Raw genomic sequence first — 24,201 nt, 5'->3', positions numbered from 1 at the left:
GGCGCAACAGTGAGAAGTTATTTCCTCACAACTCAAATGAGGTGTCTTTTACAGCACATTGACAGCCTTGTGTGTGTGTGTGTGTGTGTGTGCTCACGTGTGCCACAGGTGGTAAACTGCATCCATCCGGAGAATGAGAAAAGCCCAGAGATCCAGGTGAAGGTGCTCAACTGTGATACCATCAGCCAAGTCAAGGAGAAAATCTTAGACGCCATCTACAAGAACGTCCCTCACTCCCATCGCCTCAAAGCCTCCGACATGGACCTGGGTACGGACCACTTCCTGTTTGATATGAAACTGTACACAATGCCAACAGTCAGTGGATGCACATCTAAAGCTTGTGATTATAATTGATGAGCAATATTATTTATCCCCTGCTCCTCATCAGTGTTGGGAGACAACCAGACTGCACAGTCATTGATTGGCTCTTGAAGGCTCCTCCACCTCTTTCACAGCCTCCTGTGAAGTAAAAAGTCCTCGTACTGATAGGAAAGAAGCTCTATCCCCCCCCCCAACCTCTGGGGGAGACTTGATTTCCTGGCTCTCTCAGTCAAATGTCTTTGATTGGTCTCTCAACTTCTCAACCCCCCCTCATCGATCACTTGGCGACAGACATCTGAGCCAAATGTGTTTGATCAGTCAGTCAGTCAGTCGTGAGATCTCCGTCCTGCAAGATCATTTTGTTTCCACCCCTTTTTTCCTCCACTTTCAGTGTGTTGTTGAGCTGTAATTCTACCCTGTTTCAATTGCACCTAACCCCGGGTTTCATATGTTTCTAAATTACTTGAAGAGCCCTCTCAAAGGCTTAATAACAGACTCTCTCTGCAAGACGGGATCGGGGGGTGTTTAGCGTGCCCGCGCACGTGTGTGTGTGTGTGTGTGTGTGTTCGCAGTACATGTACACAGATGTGCGCGCTCTGCAGCGTGACAGTATTATCTGCGATTGTTTGGCTTTCGCTACCTGTGTGCCATCTCGTGTTGCGCTGTTTTTTGTACGGTTTAATATCACCAGATGGATTTTCGGAGCCCCAGCCGCATGTTGGTAATAGCATATTTATAACCAACCCCTGATCTAAGACGGGCTGAGTGCACACCAGAGGGGACGTGCCAGTGTGATGGCTAAGTGAATAGATTGGTTTAGCCTTTTGACAACATTTCTGGATAAAATTGTTTGTTGCTCCCCCTCTGGGGCGGGACGCGTTGTTCTATTATTGTTTCATTACAAAAGGGAATTGGAAATTGTGCGAGCGTTTGCCGGTCACTCTCTCTCCCTCGCGCTCTCTCTCTCCCTCGCTCTCTGCGTCTGTGGCTGTGATGGAGAATGAGTGAGTGCAGGCTCACCAGAGAGCGTGTGGGATTGAATATATCAGTGTCATGTTTGCTGCATGTGTGCTGCCCAAAATATCCGTTCTGTCTTTTTGACATCATTGTCTTGGAAGTGATAATGCTGCAGAGGAGCCGGGCTTTTAAAGGCACACTGAGGCACGTTCAGCCGCAGCTAGTAAGAAAGCATGCTGCAAACTACATCTAGTTTGTTTTATTTATAATAATAAACTTAAAATCACGTTCTCTCGCTAGTCTAATGAGAGAACGTGCTTAAGTATACAATGCATACTTCAGTAAGGACGTGTCAAACAAGAAGATCATAAAGCGTTGGCTGAAATACCTTTCTGCAGAAAGCAACGACTTGCGAGTCTGTCTGGAAACAAGAAGTCACTTCATAACTGATGGCTGTTCTGAGACCAGTTGGATCCCTGGAGATATTCTGCAGATATGCTGGTGTGAAACATGGCTGCCTCCTTAGAAGTTAACCTGCCCTGCATGGAAACAAATAGGCTGATTATGAACAAACACAAGGTCTGACTGTTGAAAATGGGATATTTTTATGTATGTATTCATTTATTTTTAAATTAGTTATTCTTATTTTCTCACACTGCCTCCCAAACACACACACACACACACACACACACACACACACACACACACACACACACACACACACTCACCCAAGCGCACTGATTATAACGGCTGATAAGGGTAATGGGATTGTAGCAGGCCTGTCCTGGGACAGATTGTCCTCGAGTGCCGCTTTCCCAGATATTGTTTTTAATTCACCTCCACTTCAATCTACAATCCCCTGCAGGGATTCCAAAGAGGCGGAAGCCTAAAGAACAAAAGACACTCGGCCCTGTGTGTGCCTGTGTGTGTCCCATGTCGCCGATAGGAAATGTGTGTCACACGTCTCGCCAGCGAGTCACCTTCAGCCCTCCTCATCCCCGCCATCCTCCAAACACTCCCAAAAGCTCTTATCTTTTGCAGCTGGGTGTGTGTGTGTGTGTGTGTGTGTGTGTGTGTGTGTGTGTGTGTGTGTGTGTGTGTGTGTGTGCAGCTCGACACGGACGTTCTCTTCCTGCTGAGTAGTGACCGCCGGATTTCGTGGAGTTTATTCTTTTATTTATTCTGCTCCTCATTTCTTCATTTTGTTCACTGAGCCTCGACTGGAGGAGACAGGCGCTCATTTGCATCTTTATGGGAAGATGTACTGTATAGAGGGAGGGGGGGGGGGGGGACAAAAACCCCAAAACAACGGAACTGGAATTTCTATATCCTGCAGATTCTTAAGACGCAAACACAATCCCGGCCAGCCCCCCAAAGACGGGCCTCATCGTGCAGCACATAGATTGCCGCTTTGTTTTCCCTATTGTGATTGGACAAAGAGATGACAGCGGTCGATGCAAGTGGGATGAATAGCAAGGAGGCACAGACACACTAATAGAAATTCATAAAGCCTGTGATATCTGCAGAAGACAACAGGGGAATCCACCTCTGCTTGTTTCTTTACAAGATGGCTTTCCCTTTTTCCCTGATGATAATGTAACTTTGTGAGGAGCCTCCAGCGTCGTCGTTTGTTTTGTTTCTTCTATGCTAAGGTTGCACAACGTGGGAGTCTGTGTAGTGTGGGCGTGACTTGGTTGGGATGCATTCACTGGAGTGAAAAAGCAAGTGAAAAGAAGCGTCGAACCACTGAAGAGATGCAGCTGAACTCTGTTGTAACTTTTTGACCTGTTCTTCCTCATCACGCGTTTGTCTCTGTGAGGGTTTTCTGTTCAACCGTCTCTTTGGACTTTGAGGTTTATCCCAAGAAATGAACGTCAAAATGCACAAATGCTGAATTTCCTTGCAAGTCATATTTTATACTTTGGTTTCTAATCTTCCCGTTTGCTCGTTGCAGAGTGGCGTCAGGGTCGAGGACAGCGCATGATCCTGCAGGACGAGGACATCACCACGAAGATCGAAGGAGACTGGAAGAGGCTGAACATGTTGTTCCACTATCAGGTACAACCACACCTGTACATTGGGGCCACTAAAGGGAATGTGAAATCAAACGAGGGTATTCAAGAGTCCAGTTTAGGCATGGAGTGATATTTTGTCACTTCAGGAGTGTGCAACACGCAACATCACAAGCACACAAAACTAATCCATTGTGCTCTAGAATTAATACGCATTTTCACTATGTGTAGTCTGCAAAGGCACTGCTGAGCTGCAAAGACGGGCTCGTTTTTGTGTCACTGCCACAATGTTGAAGAGCTCAGCCAGCAGCCAATACCTCCTTCCTAGTGCGGTTTGATTGGTTTCTAAATGAAATGTCAGTGTCAGCGAGTGTCAACAGGTGTGGGCTGTGAGGTGGAAGTGAGATAGATTAGCAAGCCAGTTCAAATGGGAGATAAGATAACAGCAGCGGCAAGTAGTTCTTTCTTTCCTAGGAGCCGGAGATTGAGAGACCTCAAGAGACCCTTTATGAAAAAAATCCATCTTCTCAAAATTGACCGTTGCAAACATTCAAACGTCAGTGACGCTTCCGTTTATGTCACTAGAAATAAATTCACTTTTATGTTGTTAAAAAAAGTTTAATGCACAAGCCAGTTTTTTAAGGGATCTTATCGCTGTAATAATCCAATTTACTGACGCGTTGTTTCGATCAATGTAAATCCAGAATGGCTGCCATATGAAGAGGACGCTTTACAGACATGTTACCTAAATATTCTGTTTCCTGTTTGTGGCTCCGCAGTGGCCAGATGCGCTCAATAGAATCATGCGATGCTCTATAAACTAATCTGGTTTGATCTGTCACCAGTCAAAGCCCGTAAACTCGCTCTACGGCGGTTACAGAGTGACAGTTAAATCACAAACTCGGTAGAAGTTTGATTCCCCTTTCAGGGACGGGAAAAAAATAAATAAAAGTTAAACAAAAAAAAATCACATCAATTTGGCATTTGCCGTATCAGATCTTCCCAGCCGCCGTAATGAGGAAAATATCTCGGCTGTTCCTCTTTCAGGAGACGGCGCTCTGCGACTCCCGCTTAATCCTCCACTGCAAATGTTATTTCCCCACACCAAATGCCACTCCTCCCTTTCATTATGTACCATTGTGTTTTGGCTCGTTTCATGTTCTTTCAACATGTAAGAGCAGTGATCAGGCGGCACGCTTGAGGGTGTTGGAGAGTTGGGGGGGGGGGTGGAGGAGGAGGTGGAGGCTCCGCACAAAAGAATACGCACAATCTGCCCTATGGGGCCTCCTGCTTACAATAATATAAACGTATTATGCATAAGTAGCAGATTGAGTGACTGGGTGAAATAATGATACAATCTTAATAGCACCCTGGCTTACACACACGCACACACACAAATCCATGCAAAAAAGGCCCTTGGTACTTATTCCCCTTCCAATCCAGCCACAATATGATAGAGATCACTTCAATTAACCCTGCCGCAGCCTGCAGCATGGGTATCCAGATTATGCAGAGTGGGGGTCCTGGTGTGGGTGAGTGAGTGTGTGTGTGTGTGTGGGTGTGTGTGTATGTGTGTGTATGTGTGTTTCCATCAGGGTGTTTGTTAATTGAATTCTGCCTGGTTTGTGAGGAACGAAGGACGGCACAATTGACTCATTCGTAGGCAACAATTTTGAACACACAGACGCGCGCGCGCACACACACACACACTCACACACACACACAGTGGTTGAGTTTTCACTCAGTCACTAACACACTCGCAGACACACACATCATCCAACCCTAGAGAAGTGTATTATTGAATAGAGACTGTGGGACGTCCCCTCTGCCCTACCACACACACACCCACACACACACACACACACACACACACTTCAACTACCATATGAATATGTGGGCTCAGTGGAGCACATCTATATAATAAGATATTGTGTTTATCCACATGAAGGCAGAATAAATGGAGAAGAATATGGGGAGTGACAACGACCACTTTCCTGATTGCTCGTGGAAATGTGCACACGTCCAAAATGCAACGTCTCTTTCAAATAGCTGTTGTTTCTCGCTGTCATATGCATGTATACATTTTTCTTTCTTCAGGTTCCTGATAATGCAGTCATGGCTTTGGTCCCCAAGCAAGTCACAGCCTACAATTCAGTCAACAACTCGACCGTTTCTCGAACCTCTGCAAGTAAATATGGTGAGCGAGCTTCCTCTCCTTTCAGTGCAATTGTCATTTCAGACACAACGATGGGAGCTTCAGGTGCTTATTACACTTGTAACATGGCTATTTGTTGAAATTAAAAACAATAAAAATCAAAAGAAGTTTAACATTCTGGCAGTAGTTTCACTCAGAAAAGCTGTGTTAGCTCTGTTGCCACGTAACAGAAAGGCACACAACACCGTTTGTAACCCGCAGTGCCACCAGCATCATGTAATATCCACTGAAGAGTTTTGTTACAGGCAGAAATAGAACCGCCAACAATACCCTCTTAAAAACAACAAAAGTTTCATTTTCTCAGTCCAATAACAGAAAATAAAGGGAAGTGGTTAAAATTCAGCAACCCCTGGATACCTTGTGACAAGCATCTTCTGGAACTCGTGTGGCCAAACTAATAGACTCAGATAGACCAAACCCAATTTAGAGTCTTTGAAAAGATTTTTTTTTTTTCTTAAGACACAGCAAGGGAGCAAATGGACTTTTTCATTTCCTTGCTCTGCCCTTTGAGATTAAAGTGCCCTCATGTTTTTTGGTTTTTTTTTTTTTTTTCTTCCATCATGCGTCTCTGCCGTGTGTCTCCTTGAACCTGTGAAAAACCATCGAGTTAGTGGCTGATCAAAGCGCCGGCCTGGCTGGCCACAAACACTTCAGGCACATCAAATGTGGTGCAGCATTATTAGCATGGCCTCATCTCCATAAACTCTCACTTTGCGTCGGCGCCTCCAAATTAGAGCTGATGGAACGAGGTGCAACAGAAGAGGGGAGGGATGATGGCGGGAAGATGTCCCCTCAACACTTTCTTTAGGGGCCTGACTTCAAACACACGAGGCCTGGTACACTTCACGAGTGGCGTGCCACTCTCGCAGCGTCATCCTCTTCCTGAGCACAATGGGCCGGATAGTGAAGAAAGAGTCAAGGTCAAATTTATTATGGAAGCAGAAAAGGGAGAGTGGACGAGGAGAAAAAGTTGCAAAGTGGAAGAAAAACACCATCATGAATAGGAGCATGAAAGGGGGGAAAGTTGTCTTTGATGTAATATTTCTGTCAAAAACCAAAGAAAACGTAGTGGAGATGGATTTGGGAGGGGGAGGTAAAACTAACACCTCCTTTGTGTGAAGCTGCATCAGAATAGAATCAGACCAGAATCTCTCCTGTGTACCCTCTGATTCTTTATCACCCTCGGCTTCGGAGCTTCTTGAATAAATCATTTAGGCACCATGAATGTGGAGCCTCCACTGCTCGCTCCTATTAGACTTGCTTGCATCTTCTTGGAAGCACAAGAGTTGAAAAACTGGATCATTATTATTATTATTATTAGTCTTTGTCCTTTTTACCTGAACGCGTGTAGCTCTCATCCTGCAGAGAATACATGCCGGCTCTGCTAATACACAGCTGCTTATCATTAACGTACATTTTCACTTGATTTCTGGATTGCACCAGTGTCTGAGGTGGGCACGCGCTGCTTCATCTCTTCTACTCGACACCGATTGATTTCTTTTCAATGGTTAAAAAAAGAAACATTTTTCCCTCTTACTCCTCTCTCCAAATCACAGTAGCTCATTGATTTATTTTTTTCTTCCTTTTCACACTGTGTAAACATTCATTGAGCCGCGTGTTTTGGAAATGTCAGCGCCACCATGGCCGTTGGGTGGGCCATACATATTTCATTTTGTCTGATACCTGTTCGATTTTGTGTCAGCCGCCGAGGCTTTGTCTCGTCCCCGTGAGAAGACGGCATGAAAAATTAACAGTGTGCACTTTGCCAAAGTATCATGTCCAATCACACAGACCTGACAAGTGAAACCATAAAATAGACTTCATTAGCATGAGTTACGAAACAAGCTGAGTGACGCGACGGCTCCTGGTTGAATTGCTGTTTGGTAAACTTGCCAAAGTTCAAAAGTTCCACATAATACATATTCCCTTTACTGTTGTTTTCTACCATTGTGTGTTGAAGCACTCAGGGCCTGATTTGCTAAAATCCCCCAAAAAGGCGGCGCTAAAATGCGTGTGCGCTCTTACAGATTGCGCATGTTGCTGCCCTGCACGTTGCGGGTGATCTACTAAGATCGTCTGTGCAATTGACAACAGGCACAAAACGTGGTCCAGACCACACTATTTACATGAGGATTTTGTGCCAGGGAGCGTGACTGCAAGCGAGACATGATTGTAGCCACGCAACTGCGACCAGGACCGTACAGTCTCACTGGAGGCGACCACTGTTGCCTTTGATGCGCACATTCTGTCCGAACACGTGCGGGTTTCTTTGCACAAAATACATACATATACGTTGATGTGTGAGCACTTTTTGAAATCACAGTGCGCCTGCTTGATAATCTATTTGCTTCCTTACCACCCAAATTTTATGCCTGTTTCGTCCGCGTACGTTCATTAAGCCAAACGCGCTAAATGGACTGTGCGTGTTGTTTTCCGCGGGTAACAATCGCAACCCTTCATTGCGCCCGCTCTCTAGATCGGCTTTCTCGTAAGTTGGCGTTTGTAATGAGAAAACCTTCAGTAAATCAGGCCCTTGGTTCTGGAAAATGGCCATGATATTCCTCACAGGTTATTGGCATCACCCCAGTGGCTGCCTTTGACTGTTTTTGTCAACCAAAGCAACCATTTTGGCTGGAAGCTATAAACAGAGGGGTAAACACGCTGCGTTCTTGAAATGTTCAAAGCCTGAAGGGATTTTTTGTTTTTTGTTTGTGCTAACGTGTAAAAATGCGTGTCATTCCTCACAGAGAACATGATCAAGTACACCGGAAGCCCCGACAGCCTGCGTTCTCGCACCCCCATGATCACTCCCGACCTGGAGAGCGGGGTCAAGGTCTGGCACCTGGTCAAGAACCACGAGCACGGCGACCAGAAGGAGGGTGACCGCGGCAGCAAGATGGTCTCAGAGATCTACCTGACACGACTCCTGGCCACCAAGGTGAGACGCTGGTCACACTGTCTTGCTGCGTCGTGTTGGGGGGGGGGGGGGGGGGGGGTTGTACAAAAGAACAAAAAAAAGAACTGTTCATACGCAAAATATTAATTTGGTTACTCTTTTCGTGAAGCAGTTCAAAAGGTGAAAGAATATGAGGTCCTTGTGACCCTCCAGCCTGTGTACCCTTGACTGCCACCCACCCCGCCCACCTTATTTTAATATTCATGTTGAGATTCCATGAGTCATCTCAGTGGAGAAGATTATTCAAATGTATTCCTCTATTCCCTCAGGTGCGAAAGAGAAAATAGATATTTTTCTGTTTGTTTTCGCTTATCATTGCAGTCGCGTTGACGCGACAGCATATCAGAAAAGGGCTAAAAGAAAAAGACCCACGCAGCTCGTGAAGGTGTTTCTGTAATGGGAAAGGGGGGAGGGGGTGGCTGGACGCTGTTTTAAAATGAGTCTCTTTGAATTTGCCCGCCGACAATGGCCTCCGAAAAAGTTAATTTGATTTGAAGGGAAAAGTGACTTTGATCCAACGGCCGAATGCAAATTTCACAATGCACCCCCTTCCTCTCTTTATTTTTATTTCCATTAGGACCTCCAGCCTATCAGACACAGACAGACGCGTATATAGGGCGGGGGGGTGGGGGGGGGGGGGGGGAGGACAAGGCTCTTATCTAAAAATGCTTCTTGATAGGGAACATTTTCTTGTTTTTGTTTGTAGAGTATTTGCCAGCCTAACAAGAGGCTGTGGAGAATGCCATGGTTAACACACCACTGTGTAGAAAATCTTTTAATGCTAAATTGGCCTTTTTCTCCAGACATACATTTAAATGTCCATCACCTTTCCAGCAGGATTGTTCTTTGGCATATACCCAGTTTACCTTGGCCAGCCATCTCTCTTGGTGAAACATGACTGGACAGACAGGAAGTGTAATTGACTGTGTTTGGCTCTCACCTTGCCAATAAATACCTCTCCCTCGCGACGCCGCTGACGTCTTCCACATAAGCTCCATCAGTGTGACCGAGAGTGGATATGGAGGCGGAGCAGCTAGAAAAAGAGGATAGCATCCTTCTCTCTCTTTCTCTCTCTCATTTTAAAATGACAACTTACCATTTGGGACGCCACCTTTTGGCGCCAGTGCTCGCCTCCCTCAGAAGCAGGCAGGAGGGGAATCCAAGAACCGGATGGATGACACATTGTGTGTAGAGAGCAGGCAATGATGCATAAACCACCAGTGAAGTGCTCACAGAAGTTGGGACCCAAATCATGTTCTCATGTTGTTTTTATTGTGGTGTTTCTTTAGTTTTTGTGTAATTAAATGTTGAACCTAGCGAGTACTTTGAACCAAGCAATCAGAAGCGAACGCAGGCACACCTCTCCTGCTCGCCTACAGGTGCCGACTGTCAGTCAGAGGGACCCTGCGTGCCCGATGAACGGATCCCACCTTCTTAGAAAAACAATAAGCCGTTGTGAATGTGGGCCACATTAAAATTATAGCCGCCCTCACTAACAGGATTCTCTTTTTCAACTCTCTGCTGCCTCTCGGCAATCCTGCGGGCCTGCGCTCCTTGCCCAAATTGGATTTTTATTTGCCAGCGCCTTCACACACCTCATCTGCCACACTCATGGCCTCTCCTCCTGATAGGCAACTCCTTCTGTCGCTTCATTTCCATCTCGTGCCCTTGCCTCCTCCCACCCCGTGCATCCCATCAGCTCATTCTTTACAAGAGGATTAAATTCTCTCACTCTGTCTTTCCCGCTCTGCCTCCTTAAAGTCGCCAACATTAAATCAAATTAGGGTCAATGGTGCAGTGTGGGAGCTAATCTGGGCGCACAAAGAGGCTTAGAAGATGTGCCTCCTGTTTGCAGATATTATTAAAAGTCAGCTGTGAAATAACAATTTTCCCCATCAAAGCTGCAAGCAGATTTAGGGATCGAGACTTTACGATAGGAGTCACATTAACATGCCGGTAAACACAATTTTTACACCCGTCTTTCTGCAACATTGAGCATTTCTATTCATTGAACAGGGAAGATTCCCTGGCTCTCCAGAATATTGTTTTGCATATCTTCGCGTGGATGTTTTATGCATCTGCGTATTCAATACAAATCATGATTATGCCCTTTAAACAGAACAAATGCTTAATTTAGGGGTTTTTTTTGTAATCAGTTTTCCCACTCTACGCTCCTTCCTGTGCAGGGTACTTTGCAGAAGTTTGTGGACGACCTGTTTGAGACCATCTTCAGCACAGCCCATCGAGGCAGCGCCCTGCCCCTGGCCATCAAGTACATGTTTGACTTCCTGGATGAGCAGGCCGACAAACACAACATCCACGATCCCCACGTCCGACATACATGGAAGAGCAACTGGTGAGTCAAGCTTTTGTCGAAATCTGCCTGCAGAAACAATAATCAATCAATGGAAGAAATCAGATGGCGGGGCTCAGGATTTCAAAATGAGTTACTTGGGTCTTGGATGGAAACAAAACCAGTCACCTTTGCCATCTTTACCACTGTAAAGGGCTCTGCGGAAATAATTAGAACACTGTGGCACAGTGCGACCTGCTGCTGCTACCTTGTCAGTGCCAAGCCTCACCACACGTCGTTCTTCTTCCTAATATCCGTTAACCACAGGGACTTGTAATCTTTATTAAAACTACCGCAAGGGGCTAATCCGATTGGCTGCCAAGGCTTTCCATCTATTATCATTGGTAACTGCGCCAGCAAGGAGCGCCTGTCGCTTTTCGGAAAAACTTCCATTGTGACAAATGTACACTGCAGGTGGAGGCAGCCTACCTCCAGATTAATATCATCTGATTAATTAAGAGCACGCTGACCCCTGTGAGTCCACCTGAAGGGGTTAAAAGACGAAGAGGGGAAATGAGAAAGTGGGGAAGGGGATGTGAACTCAGTGGGAGTTAAACGCACACTAATATCTCATTAGCCTCTTGGCCTCTGCCAAGATCCCAGCATGCATCACTCAGCCCACGGCCAAGAGGAAATCTTAGACGCGGGAGGCAAACAGTGATGTGTGTGAGGAGAAAAAAATTGAGATGGTGGACAGCATTAAATCTCTCAGGCACCTACGTTATTCAGATTAACATGATGGATTATGGGACCATGACCAAAGGTCCTGTGTTCCAGATTTTGCCCTAAATTCTGCACCTGCAATATTGGATTTTTAATCTCTGAAGGTCCTGTATATTGCATTAATACGTTTGTGCAACGGCAGATTTCATCTCCGTGCGTGTGTGACACAATGTCATCCTGGCTTCTCCCGGCTACAAGTGCATCTGTCCATGACCTTTCATTCATTCCCCTGGGAGCAGATAATGATATAGTTGTTGTTCCGCCCATGTCAAGCCCATGAAACAGACCAAACCCAGCGTCTGTACCCTACAAACTACAAAGTTCAACCCCAAGGCTCCAAATCCTGCTGCTACCCTGTGATTTCTGCATTCTCTGTCACAGCACATCTCTGTAATAGTAATAGGTTTGCTGCACATATTACACCTGCTTGTTCATAGGTCTGATTGTTAATAAAGTTGAAGTGGAAGTTAGGTTCTGTTTTTAGTTGATTTTCTCTCTGTGCAGTGACGTGTGTGAAGCCACATGAATTACTGGCTTCTTGCGTCTCCAGATGGTATCTTCTGGATTAGCGCAACATGTCGCTGTTTCCTCACTTTTCATGGTGTTGTTCAACATATAGATTTCTAATTAAGATTAGTTGATAAATGACAATCTAAGAGAAGGATTTATTTGACTGAAGCTAAAATGATTTTATGATTATGTGTTGAGTGAGATTTATATAACATTTTTAATTTTATTCCCCCTTTGTATCGCTTGATTACAGACAGATGAGGAAAAGGTGCATTATCCAAACATTAGGATTGATTTATAGAACTTTTGTGCATTGCCAATACTACCTGAGCCCCTTGACTGTGGCCCACGAATCTCTTCACTTTGGCCCAAACGAGCCTGGCAAACAAACAGACCTGTAGCAACTGCTTTTGAAGATAAAGGCTTTATTAAATTTAGAACGCAGAACAAATTTAGTAGTTTATTCCGTCGAGAGCAAAGATATAAAAATGACAGTCAAATATTTCATAGCGGAGCACTTTGGGTGGACAAGGTTGTTGTTTTGCTTGACACCTTTCTTTACGAATTATGTCAATGAGATTGTGAGAATAGGATAACGTGTGCATTAAATGTTGTTTTGTGCCATCTCCCTGCAGTCTACCTCTGAGGTTCTGGGTGAATGTGATCAAGAATCCTCAGTTCGTCTTTGACATACACAAGAGCAGCATCACTGATGCCTGTTTGTCCGTGGTGGCTCAGACCTTCATGGACTCCTGCTCCACTTCAGAACACCGCCTTGGGAAGGACTCGCCCTCCAACAAGCTGCTTTATGCCAAGGACATTCCCAGCTACAAGAGTTGGGTGGAGAGGTGAGGAATCGCAAAATGTGTACTTGTGGTGTGTTGTTTGTGTCCTAGACCTAGAGCAACCTAGAAAACAGTTCATAGAAAAGAAAATAAGTCATTTTCTTTTCTATGGATATTTTGAAGTGTGACCTGCTAGAAACATGTTTGTTTTGGAGAGCAACCTTTTTAAAAGGATGAAACTTTTCTAGAGCAACATTTTCAAAGGTCAAAACTTTTCTGGAGAAATTTTGTTAAGGCTTGAAACTACTAGAGCAACCTTTTTGAAAGACCAAACTTTTCTAGCGCAACCTTTTAAGAAGTCGAAACTTTTGTAAAGCGTTTTGAAAGACTAAACTTTTCTAGAGCAATCTAGTTAAAGGTTAAAAAAAAAAAAAAAAAATTCTAGAGCAACCTTTTTAAAGGTTGAAAGCTTTCTAGAGTGTTCTAGATGAAAACTTTTCTAGAGCAACCCTTCCCTTTGCTATGTTAAGAGGTGCTGAAGTGCTGCCTCTAACAGTCAATAGAATTCACGGATCGTGTTTCACTTTCTTCTGAACAGGTACTACTCTGACATTGGTAAGATGCCAGCAATCAGTGACCAAGACATGAATGCCTACTTAGCGGAGCAGTCACGGATGCACATGAACGAGTTCAACAGTATGAGCTCCCTCAGTGAGATTTACTCCTACGTGGGCAAATACACTGAAGAGGTATGCATTGCTCAAGACACATCACCCATTTTGTTTTGGTTCTTTATTTTTTTGCATCTATCGTCACACTCTTATTCTTTCATAATAGGTCAATCAGAAATTGAATCACTAAGGTAGCGTAAGGTTTGTTAAAATTCCAACGTGTGTGTGTGTGTTTACTTCATTGTTGCAGATTGTGTGCGCGCTGGAGCAGGACGACGCAGCCAGGAAACAGAGGTTGGCCTTCAAGCTGGAGCAAGTGGTGGCCTTCATGAGTCTGGAGAGCTGAGGACTGCACTTCCCAGGGTGCACTGGGAAGAGACCCCATCAGAAACCGAGCCGTGCCTGAGTGAAGACCTGTCCCCCCCAACTTTATTCCTCCTCCCTCCTCCTCATCATGTGACTTCCTCGTTCCGCCTTTCAGAGATGGCTTCTTCCTCGACCTTCTCTTTCTCCTGCTTCCTTCAGCCTGAGAAGATATTTTTGTTTAACTCATCCACTTTGCTGCATAGACTAGTTTTATCTGAACATACCTGAAGGGTGGTTCTGGGGCTGAAGTTGGCATCTCCCACAGTGCAGTGCAGGGGATCCCTCACCTTCACCATGGAGGGATGGTTTGAAAGCTGGCCATATTGGCGATCAGCAGCTCCCTTCGCTGAAAGGAATGAAAAGGGAGAGAAAAAAAAACTTTTTTTGTTGCCTTCAAGAATTTACACTGATAGGTGATTCTTAAAAAAAAACACACACACAACGGTGGGTGTCAATTTTGTTGAGAACTTTTTTTTTTTCGAACCGATAGATTAGCTAAACCATCTCTATTGTAGTTCTATATCCAATGTATGGAATGGAGAGGGAACGTCAACAACAATGACTGCAAGCCAAATGAACACATGAAGAAAAACTTAATGCAAGGATGGTTTGCCAAGTTTACACTGTACCTACAAGTGAAGAATACATATCGGCGATGTTTCTTGGGAAGGCAAGTTCCAGGCAAATCCAGAATGTTCTTGTATTCTCTCAATGTAGCTGGAGTTGTATTTAAGAAAACAGACTGACGGAGGGCAGGGGAGGTTTAGTGCTTCTTCTCTGAACTTCTCCGTCATTGAAATGTAACTGACGCAAACAAAAAAAACAAATATATATATATACTTTGCAAACCAGAGCATCCCTAATCTATACCCTTTTTTTTTTTTTTTTGCAATGTTCACACTTTTTACCCGACAGGCGTTACATTAACTTTCAAGAAAAAGTGCTCATGATTTCTGCTTCCATCAGGCTTATGTGGCTACTGCAAAAATTTACCTACAAGACTAAAAACAAAAAAAAACAGCAACAAAAAAAAAAAAGAAGAAGAACCTAGGGGCCCTGACCCAAGTTGGATCCTCTAAAAGAAGCACACAAACAACGACGACAACAACAACTCTGGAATCACAAAAGAAGCAGGAGTGCAGTGACTGCTGAAGCAAACAGTCAGCGGTCCGTGTCTGGCTCAGGCCACGTCCAATCTTGTGCCGCCACTGCGACGGTCTTAACAAAGCACACACACACACAACACATGCACAGATACGCTCACACATTCACAATCAGCGGCTGCTCCAAGACCCCGCCCCCGCCTCCCCCCGACGAGCCAGAGAATCGACACCAACCCCGGCGGAGGACACAATTAAGCAGCTGACTGAAATGCTCTGGGGAGGAAAACGGCTCGGTCTCGAGAAACGAGATTAATTCCAAACAGCGAAGCCACACGACGGGGCTGCGTTTGTGAGAGTAGCACTTCCTTTCCAGGACGTTGGTATTTAAGAGACATTTGTGCGGGGAAATCAAACAAGATGGACTTAGTCGGTCTGCCAAAAAGAAAACAAACAAAAAAAAAAAACCAAAGGAGCTTGAAATTTATATTTAAAAAAAAAAAAAAAAGGTCAATGTGCCACTGAGGAACTGAACTAAACAAACAAAAAGGACTATGTAAAAGACAAAATCGTTTCTGGAACAAGAAAATATTGTGGAACTTTCTGAAACCTGTGTGGTTTATTTCTGACCTCAGCGTGTCGGGGTGAGAGGCTCTGTGGGCGAGGCGCTCTGATCCTCCGTTCTCTTTCTGTCGTCCCGGGTCTCTCCCTCCCTCTCTCTCTCTCTCTCTCTCTCTCTCTCTCTCTCGGCACATCTTCTACCCTCACGTCCGGCTCCTTCAACTCCACCACTTTTCTTTACTGTTTTGCACAAGTGTTGGGGGAACAGTAGCTAGTTGCGTATGGCAAAACAACTCCCCCACCCCCAGCGCTTGAGTGTGTAACTCTGTGAGGCGCTCTTGTCTGTATAGTGTAGTTGTCCTCAGTGGCGGCAGGGGGCAGCCTTCTCCAAGCCTCAAAAGAAAAAGAAGAAGAAGAAGAGGAGGAAAAGTAGATCAAGTAGGATCAGAACAAGCAGCGAACAAACATGGCAGGATAAATAAAAACACGCTCCAGTAAACGTACGAGAGAGCGATTGAAAGAGATAATGGAGGCGCCCTCCGGACCTTTTGACCTCTGCCCTTTCTTTTGCCTTGACAACGTGCCCCATGTGGTGATGTGAATGTGTGAAGACCGCCCTAGGTCCACCTTGGGTCCTTTATTGGCTTTTTAAGCGCATGTAAAACCTAAACAATTTAAGAAACTTATATTAAAAGAGAAAAAAAGTGAAAAACAAGAAAAATCAAGCCTTGCAATGATGACGTGGATGTGTTCTTTTATCTTTCTTTTGCTTGGAAGAAACAGGAAACGTGGGACGTTCATGTAATAAGAACTATTATTAGTTTTCGTTTAAGGTGGAACCTTTATCCAGTCCATCCACCCCGACCCCCTCCAACGCACAAACCCATCGTCCACCTTCAGAGTACTAGACGCTATATGGAACAGACAGTATGTACCCCTTGCATGTTGACCTGTTGAAAGCTATGAAACGGAACTGCCTTGCTCACAATGACCTATTCTGCTTCTACTAGTAGGGCTTTAAAGTCATTACATCCCAGTTCTACGTTGTAGGTATCTCATGTGACCCCTGTTTTTAAGTGTTGTTTGTCCCTCCATCACACCCCATTTAATGCGTTGTGACCGGCGTGTTGCTTGTGTTAGCATAAACTTTTAGGCTTAGAACGGGACAGAAATATCGTGAGGGAATCAAAACAGTGAAACAAGATTTAAAATAGATTCAGTACACATGTAATTCATACATAAGAGCCTGCAGGTAACCTGTACCACCTGAGGGCCATGTGCTGTAGTTAACATGTCAACCTGTTGATACTGTGCAAAACATGCATGGATTATCAATCCAGGCCACATTGGTGAACCGACTTTAGATTCAACAATAGATTTTTGCAAAGAGCGACTCTTAGCATATGAGGCCACGGTCTCGGAACCAAACGTTGCTTCCCACCGCAGTGTGTTGATGAATAACACAAGGTCAGAGTCCTGGACTGTCATTGTGTAACTACCTGTCGTTCACCCCCTCACCCCCGCCCCAACCTCCCCATCGCAACCAGGGCCGTCTGCCAGCGGTCGCCCTGCATTGCCCCAAAGCACAGATAAAGTTTCCACCTTGAAACGTTTTGTTAAGAAGAAAGGGGAAGAGAAAAAAAATGTCCTCCTAGCTCAGTGTTATAGAAGGTGTTGCAGAAACACGCTAGAAACAGACTTTTACTAGACCTTATTTGGAAGATAAAGAGTATCTTATCAAGAGATAAAGGTAAAACCAGGGGGATATAAGGCGAGCTTCTCTAACTTTGTTATAATTAATTGTATACCTGTGTATGTAAATATAATGCATTCCTATTTTGCAGTCAAGAACAAAATACTATTTGTAATATAGAATAAACTTTATTATGAAACCAAGCATATGCACTGTGTGTTTCTTGCCTTTGTATGATGCAGATGCATTCGGAAATATCCAACTGCCGCAAAATGCAGTTGTTCAAACGGAATAAAAATTTAAGGTGACAGATTCTTTAGTCAGTAGACTTTCAATGCAGTGCGCTGAGTGCATTTAGACGGTTCACACCCTGAACCAATACAGCAGGCACAGTGTGCACTGTTCCATACAGAGCTTTTGGACTCACTTATTACACTCAAATTGTAAAGTGTTGAGTGTAATAAGTGTGCAATCTGGAATGTGGTAAAACCCACAAAATGATCAACTTCATATGAAAAGGAAGATATTCTGGCTGAAAAAGGAATCTCAGTGCTAGCAGAACAGTACAAATACTTATTACTTCATACAAATGTGTCACTTATTAACTGACTAAAACACATGCATTTTATTTATTTTATTTTTTATTTTTTGCTTCGCTCATGTTATGTTGCTTATGTCTTATGTTTGTCAGCTGATCCCAGTAACTATCACAGACTGGTCCTTTAAAAGAGACGGCTAAATGGGGCGGAAAGAAAGAGTGACAGGAGGGAAAGAAAACAGGAAATAGCGTCTTGAGAAGAGGAGCAGCGACACTGCTGCTGGAGGACCTACAAAGAGGAGGCTGACGAGAGATTGAATTGGCCCAGTGTCACCCTCCATATAGCAGCCAGTGAACTGGGAGTAATGGGTGAGACGGGGGAGAGATGGCGGGGCTGGATGGATGTGAGAGGAGGAGGGAGAGGAGGGCCACCAAGTTTCACCCTAATTCTCTGACTGGCGAGGTGGGAATAATGGAGGAGGGTTGGGGGGGGGGGGCTCTGACGGGTGATGGGTTGGGTGAGGTCGGGGTGAGAGGAGGCAGGGTGATAGAGGCGCGGCTATGATTGCTTTGCACCGGGGGAGGTTGTCCACACTCCTGTGATCATCGCAGGTCTTTTCACCTCCAGAACCCCCCCCCCCAACACGCATCCACACTAGGCGGGGGGAGGGGGGGACTAGCCGGGCGGGGGAGGGTGGGTAGGGGTGAGTTTGCCACTTTGCCTGCAATCAGTGTTCAGGGGGGTGCGTGCGGGGCGACGGGATTGGATAATCGATACAGCTGAACCTGCAGCTTCGGGGACTTGAGCCCCGATTCATTCTCGCCTCTCGGCCGCGTGCACCTCTAACAGACTCGTCTTGGTGACAGCCGGCCATTAGATTTACTGTCAGGGGGGCAATCTGAGAGATTTATATCGCTATCGGGCGCCGGGCCAAAGTTAGCGAAACAGAAGGTGCGTTTGAGTAACAGGCGGAGCGGGGCGGCAAGCTAAGAAGGAAAAAGAACAAAACAGGATTGCACGTAGAGGTCAGTCATCTTGCGGCGTGAAAACACTTCAAAACTAAGTAATGGCTCCAGCTGGGAATGGCGCACATCCGTCTTTGATGGGAGACTCAAATCGCAGAAGGTACAAAGAAGAAGCTTTTTTTTTTTTTTTTTTTTTTTAAAGTGCTAGATGTTGCACCCCCAAAACGGAAAATGGCGCTAATAATCCTCTTTGCGGCACCTTGTTTCGGAGCAACGCTGCTGCTGCCACGGCTCCTCTCATGTGAATAACTGCTGTCAGGCCGGCTGACTGGCAGATTAATGGCCGGGGGAGGGGCGGTAGTGGGGGGGGGGAGGGGTTGGTAGTGGGGGGGTGGGGGGGGCGGGGGGGTGCGTGCGTGCGTGGACACTGGTTGACAGGTCCAATTTCAGCAGCTGGACTCAAAAGATATTGACAAGAGCGCTGAAACAGATGGGAGCAATTACTGACATTAGCGGCGCCCTCCGTCACGGTGAACATGGCTGTCTGCGCTGATGAGGGAGGCGGCGAAGGGGGTACGCCAGACCTGGCAACCGGAAACTTTGTGTCGGCTTTGGGAATAAACATACAAAAAAGAGGTAGGATGAGGGAGGGTGGCAAACTGATTGGACTGACTCTGTCAAAAGATTCCTACTGTTAGCGTGAATAGATGATGAATTTAACATTTCAGACAAATAAAATTAAATTCTCGTCCCATCATGAAAAACACGGTACAAGCACTTGAGAAATCAGTGGCGTGTGAAACAAGGTCCACGGTGGATGTGCTGTTATGCAAAAAAATCTTCCATCGATCCAACAACGGTCCGGACCTTCCACTTCAGAAGCGCATACACACACACACACACACACGCACACGTGCGCACACACACACACACACACACACACACACACACCCTCCACGCTCTGAAGGCTCTCCTTTATGGGCTCCACAAATCTTTTCCCCCCCATTTCAGCTCCCAATCAATAACAACCATGCAATTCCTCCTAAAGTGCTCAGTGGCTCCCTCGACTGGAGCGTGTGCCGCTCCTCCCCGGCACCACCAATCACATCAGAGCTGCGCCAGCCTGGACGCAAGGAAGGCAAATTGATTATCTGCAGGAGGGGATGCGTTGGATTTAATATTTGGTCGTTGTCCGACGTGCTTCTTTCCTGCTGATAACGGAACACGGCGACGCGGCAGACAGGTGCGCACCCGCAAAGATTTCCGCCCCCTCCCCCGCCACCTCAATGTGGGGACATGAATGAGGCGGCAGGAAGGGAGAGGAAATGGTTTTCAGACTGTGATTGATTTGGCCCTGCACAAACGCTCCGCTGCTCACCGCTCGTTCGCTCTGCAGACTTGGAAGTTCAAAATGCGGAACGACGAGATTTCGTTCCAACGACGAGGAACGTCGCACGCTTGCTGCTGCTTCACTATTAATGCGACTGTGCGCAACGCGCTCAGCGAAGGGCCGGCGGTTCAAATCCCATCTCCTTTGGCAAGAGACACCGAACCCTAAATTGCCCCCGATGGGCCCAGCGAGGCCCTGGATGCAGCAGCCGCCGCCCCCCCAGTGGAGTGTGAGTGGGTCATTGTGAGGCCATTGTCAAGCCGCAGACCAGCTGCCATGTAACACACAGGGATCTGCGAGGACAAATGTCCCTCCTCTTTCTCTTTCCTAATTTTTGCCGCCGTCAAATGCCAACCCGGACCAAAGCCAAGTCACCCCGAGAGATTTCAGGGATGAAGGAAGACGGCAAAAACTGTTGCAGGATGTTTGGGAAACCTGCTGCCACCAGCCAAACATTCCCAAGATGAGGCAACGGAACCATTTGTCTCAGAAAACTGCCGGGGAAAAAAAGACTCCAAATGTGCCGTTTGCATGGGAATATTGCAACATTTGGCACGTCAACACCTGGAATGCTGTCGTGTTGAGAATAACAGAATCTCAGCAGGCGACCAGACTTGCATACTGTCGATAGAGGGAGGGGAAATAAAACGCAGCCGTTTGAGTCAGTCGCAGTCTGCAATGACTCAGAGAGAGGGAGAGAAGAAGAAGAAGAAGAAGAAGAAGAAGAAGAAGAAGAAGAAGAAGAAAAAATCATCAGTCATCGGTCATTGTCACAGGGCGTCAGCGTTGGTGCACGGCGCCAGACAAAGGGGGCAGCCCTCTATCATCGTCAGCCACCTGTGGGCCGCCGTCCCCGGCCCCCCGTCACACTCCTCATTTCCTCCGCCTTCAGCCGTCTACAATGGACAGGAGCCCATCAGCTGGCGCCTCGTCCCAGTGGAGGCCCCACTGCTGCAGGAGCGGCGCACACAAAAGGAGCATCCAGCCAGGCGACAATAACACAGAGATTAACACAAAAACACTGCACCTCTCTCTCTCTCTCTCTCTCTCTCTCTGTTTCCATTCCCCCTGGAATTGCCCAAAACCTAAATATCACAATAAAAAACAGTCATGGAAACACCTCTCAAGAAAACCTCTCAAACTTGGCTAAAAGGTTTTGACGCCCTCACGACGTATCCATATTGAGTTATATCGCAAAAGTGTCATGGAAACACTTTTATAACATTTACACATGATGTACGGGGTCACGTGACCAGTTCACTTGTTTGGAAACAAGCACTCAAAGAGAAAAATATAACAACCATTCTTGACAGCAAACAAACGTAAACAAACAAAAGCAAACGTAATTCTCGTAAGATCTCGCGGCACGAGATTTCACAAGAATTACTTCACATCATTCAATGGAAACATCGCAATTGTTCTTTGTGGAAATTTTAGAAATATCGTTTTTATTTTTAAATTTACATTTTTATTAAAAACTGTAATGGAAAAAACACAGCCTCTCTCCCTCTCTCTCCCTCTCTCTCCCTCTCTCTCTCTCTCTCTCTCTCTCTGCTAGACTAAATAAATAAACAAATAAATCAAAATGAAGCCGGGCAGGTTTTTTCTGAAGCCTCTCCAGTGCCAACCGTGATGAATATGGATAAAGCCTCTGGCCCGGATTGGGCCCGGCTGTGTCATCTCGCCCTCAACATGTCAATGCACAAGACAGAAGGGCAAACTGAGAAACAAATGTTGACAACAAACTGCAGGGGCCGCAGGGGGGCCCCGCCAGCCAACGATCTGCTTCCCGCGAAAAGAAACCTGCGCTAGAATTGTGTGTGTCCCCTCCACTCCTGTGTGTGTGTGTGTGTGTGTGTGTGTGTGTGTGTGTGTGTGTGTGTGTGTATTAAAATGCCCGTGCGGATGTACGTGGTGCCGACAGCTTTGGTGAGGGGGCGGGGGGGCATGAAGATCGTCCTCTAATCCGATTCGGCCGCAGCCATTTGAATAATTGATGCGGGGACATAAATTGCTCCGTTCCAGATGTCCCCTGCACCCTTAATCAATACTGATTCCCTTAATCAATGGCTGCTCGGGCCGGCCAGCCAACCTGCCAGCCAGCCTGGGGCCTTTTTTTTGGCTGTTTTCTCACCCCGCCCTCCCTCCCCTGCCCACAGAGCACATGACCGCGGCGCCGCCAACGGCTCCCAGCGTGCGAGTCACAGGTGGTTGGCTGCAAAGTGGCTGTTTGCAGCGATATGCTGCCGGTAATTGAGGCTCTTATCCGGCAGGGTTGGGGGGCAGAGGGGCTGCAGATTGGTTGGGTGGGTCTGTGCTGTGGGAGAAGCACCGCACGCGGCCTCCACTGGGATGAGATAGCTGCAGGGAGATCCCTTTGCCATCCTAGGAGGGAAAAGAAAAAAGTTTGCCAAGAGAAAAGAGAACAAGGACGGACGGACGGACTGGACGAACTGAACAGCAGGAGGTGGTTGAAGATGAGGGGAGGGAATCAGCATGCTGACCCCAACCTGCTCATTTCCATGCTAATAATCCTCAATGGATGATGGCAAAGAAAAAAAAGTGGAGTACACAGAGAGAGAGAGAGAGAGAGAGAGAGAGAGAGAGAGAGCGGGGCAGACAGAGCCGGGATGGCAGGACAAAGTGAAGCAGAGCCGTGTGTGACAGCCGGGCGGCGGCACAGCTGGGAGACTCCGATAACCCTCCGTCTGTAGGAGCTGACAAAACAGCCTCATCCCTCCTTCCTCAGAGCACCCAAAATAACTCCACCTGCCTTTTTTTTGCTCTCATTCGCCGGCCTCCCCTCTGCAAGCCATCGCCACCACGGCCGCTCTTGTCGTCCCTCTAATGTCTCTGCCCCCCCCCCACCCCCAATTTTCAAGGAGCCTCTCCACCTTTGCGCTCGTTCACCTTCTTCGCCTCAAAGTCTTCATCGCAGTCGTGTTAAAATCCACATGTAGCCTAACGTTTGGGACTGCAGTCGAGTGTATAGATCCTCAGTAAGACGATGAAGAGTCACAGGGGGTGAATATCAGAGAGGTGTTGATTGATTTTTAAAGCACTGGCAGGTGTAAAAAAGGCGATGCATTAGTTCTCGCTCACGTCTCTTAAAATCCCAAATATTTAATGCACACTCCAGCTTTTCTATGTGCCGTGTTGTCGTTCGCAAAATGTGACAGCAAATGTGCAATTTCAGTTGAAGTCTGTCACTTGCTTTTTCTTGCTTGTCACTTGGTATAAGTGCTAAGAATGGAATAATTAATAATTAATGTTTCGAAGTAAACATTGGCTGAATCATAGCGCTGACGTGTCTCGCACAGAAAAGCAGTAAACAACCCCAACAACATACAATCATCCTCTCTCTCGTTCAAATCACTTCTTTGGTGAAGTTGCTTCAACGACCGTATAATTTCACATTCATTCGCCGAGCCCACTCGACTGCGTTCTCAGTATAAAAAGCGTATGTTTCCTCTGCTTGGCTCTGATGCTGCGAGCTGCCTGGCGCTCTGACAGCGTTATCCCAGGGAAGTGTTGCCATAATCGATTTACACAGCAATCACAGATCTGCGTGCGCGGCCGACCTTCAACGAGTCCTTGAGCGCCGCCGCCGCCGCCGCCGCCTCCCTCGGCGGATCTCAAGCCATCAGACAAAGCCGATTAATGAATTGGTTGTTTATGGGTGCACTTAAAAAGGCACAATAGCGGCGATGTGTCGATAGCGCTGCTCAGAGAGTTACAACTTGTTTTTTTCCCCCACCGCGAGCGGAGGAGAAGTGGCTTCGTTCTCTTGCAAACAAAGGTTGGAGAACAGGTCGGAAACATCGTCGCTATCGCCGCTGCGATCATAACCTGCGAGCTCGGTGAGATCGCGGCTGCTGTGCAAGGTGACGTAATCGGCTCTTTCTCAGTTGAAACACAACCCATGACTTGAAAGTCGTGTCACTGATGCATATTGCCAAACAGCCCTGCAAATTTCACCATGCCATCTCAAGAGACTCACAGGAATGGTCTCACCCTTTCCCAATATAGGATCCTAAGATGAGTTCAGTATTTGCAGACGCTGTGTTGTGTGTAAATTGGGGGG

At 46.4% G+C, this 24,201-nt stretch overlaps 1 protein-coding gene across 1 annotated transcript in view; it reads left to right on the top strand.

Moving 5' to 3' along the window:
• Positions 1 to 17,427, top strand: part of plxna4 (plexin A4) — a 188,572-nt gene extending 171,145 nt beyond the window's left edge. Inside the window, exons 26-33 of the mRNA XM_076030189.1 lie at positions 109 to 268; positions 3,233 to 3,336; positions 5,388 to 5,487; positions 8,253 to 8,443; positions 10,648 to 10,817; positions 12,683 to 12,895; positions 13,431 to 13,581; positions 13,754 to 17,427. Of these exons, the coding sequence (XP_075886304.1) occupies positions 109 to 268; positions 3,233 to 3,336; positions 5,388 to 5,487; positions 8,253 to 8,443; positions 10,648 to 10,817; positions 12,683 to 12,895; positions 13,431 to 13,581; positions 13,754 to 13,849 (1,185 nt within the window). The 3' untranslated portion in view covers positions 13,850 to 17,427. The remainder of the gene's footprint in view (positions 1 to 108; positions 269 to 3,232; positions 3,337 to 5,387; positions 5,488 to 8,252; positions 8,444 to 10,647; positions 10,818 to 12,682; positions 12,896 to 13,430; positions 13,582 to 13,753) is intronic.
• Positions 17,428 to 24,201: the final 6,774 nt, after the last annotated feature.

Source organism: Nelusetta ayraudi, unplaced genomic scaffold (assembly GCF_046127955.1).
Source record: "Nelusetta ayraudi isolate G7.1 ecotype Tasmania unplaced genomic scaffold, CSIRO-AGI_Nayr_v1 ptg000027l, whole genome shotgun sequence".
NCBI classification, from domain to species: Eukaryota; Metazoa; Chordata; class Actinopteri; order Tetraodontiformes; family Monacanthidae; genus Nelusetta; species Nelusetta ayraudi.
Note: the sequence above shows the minus strand (reverse complement) of the source record. Positions and strands in the feature narration are given on the sequence as shown.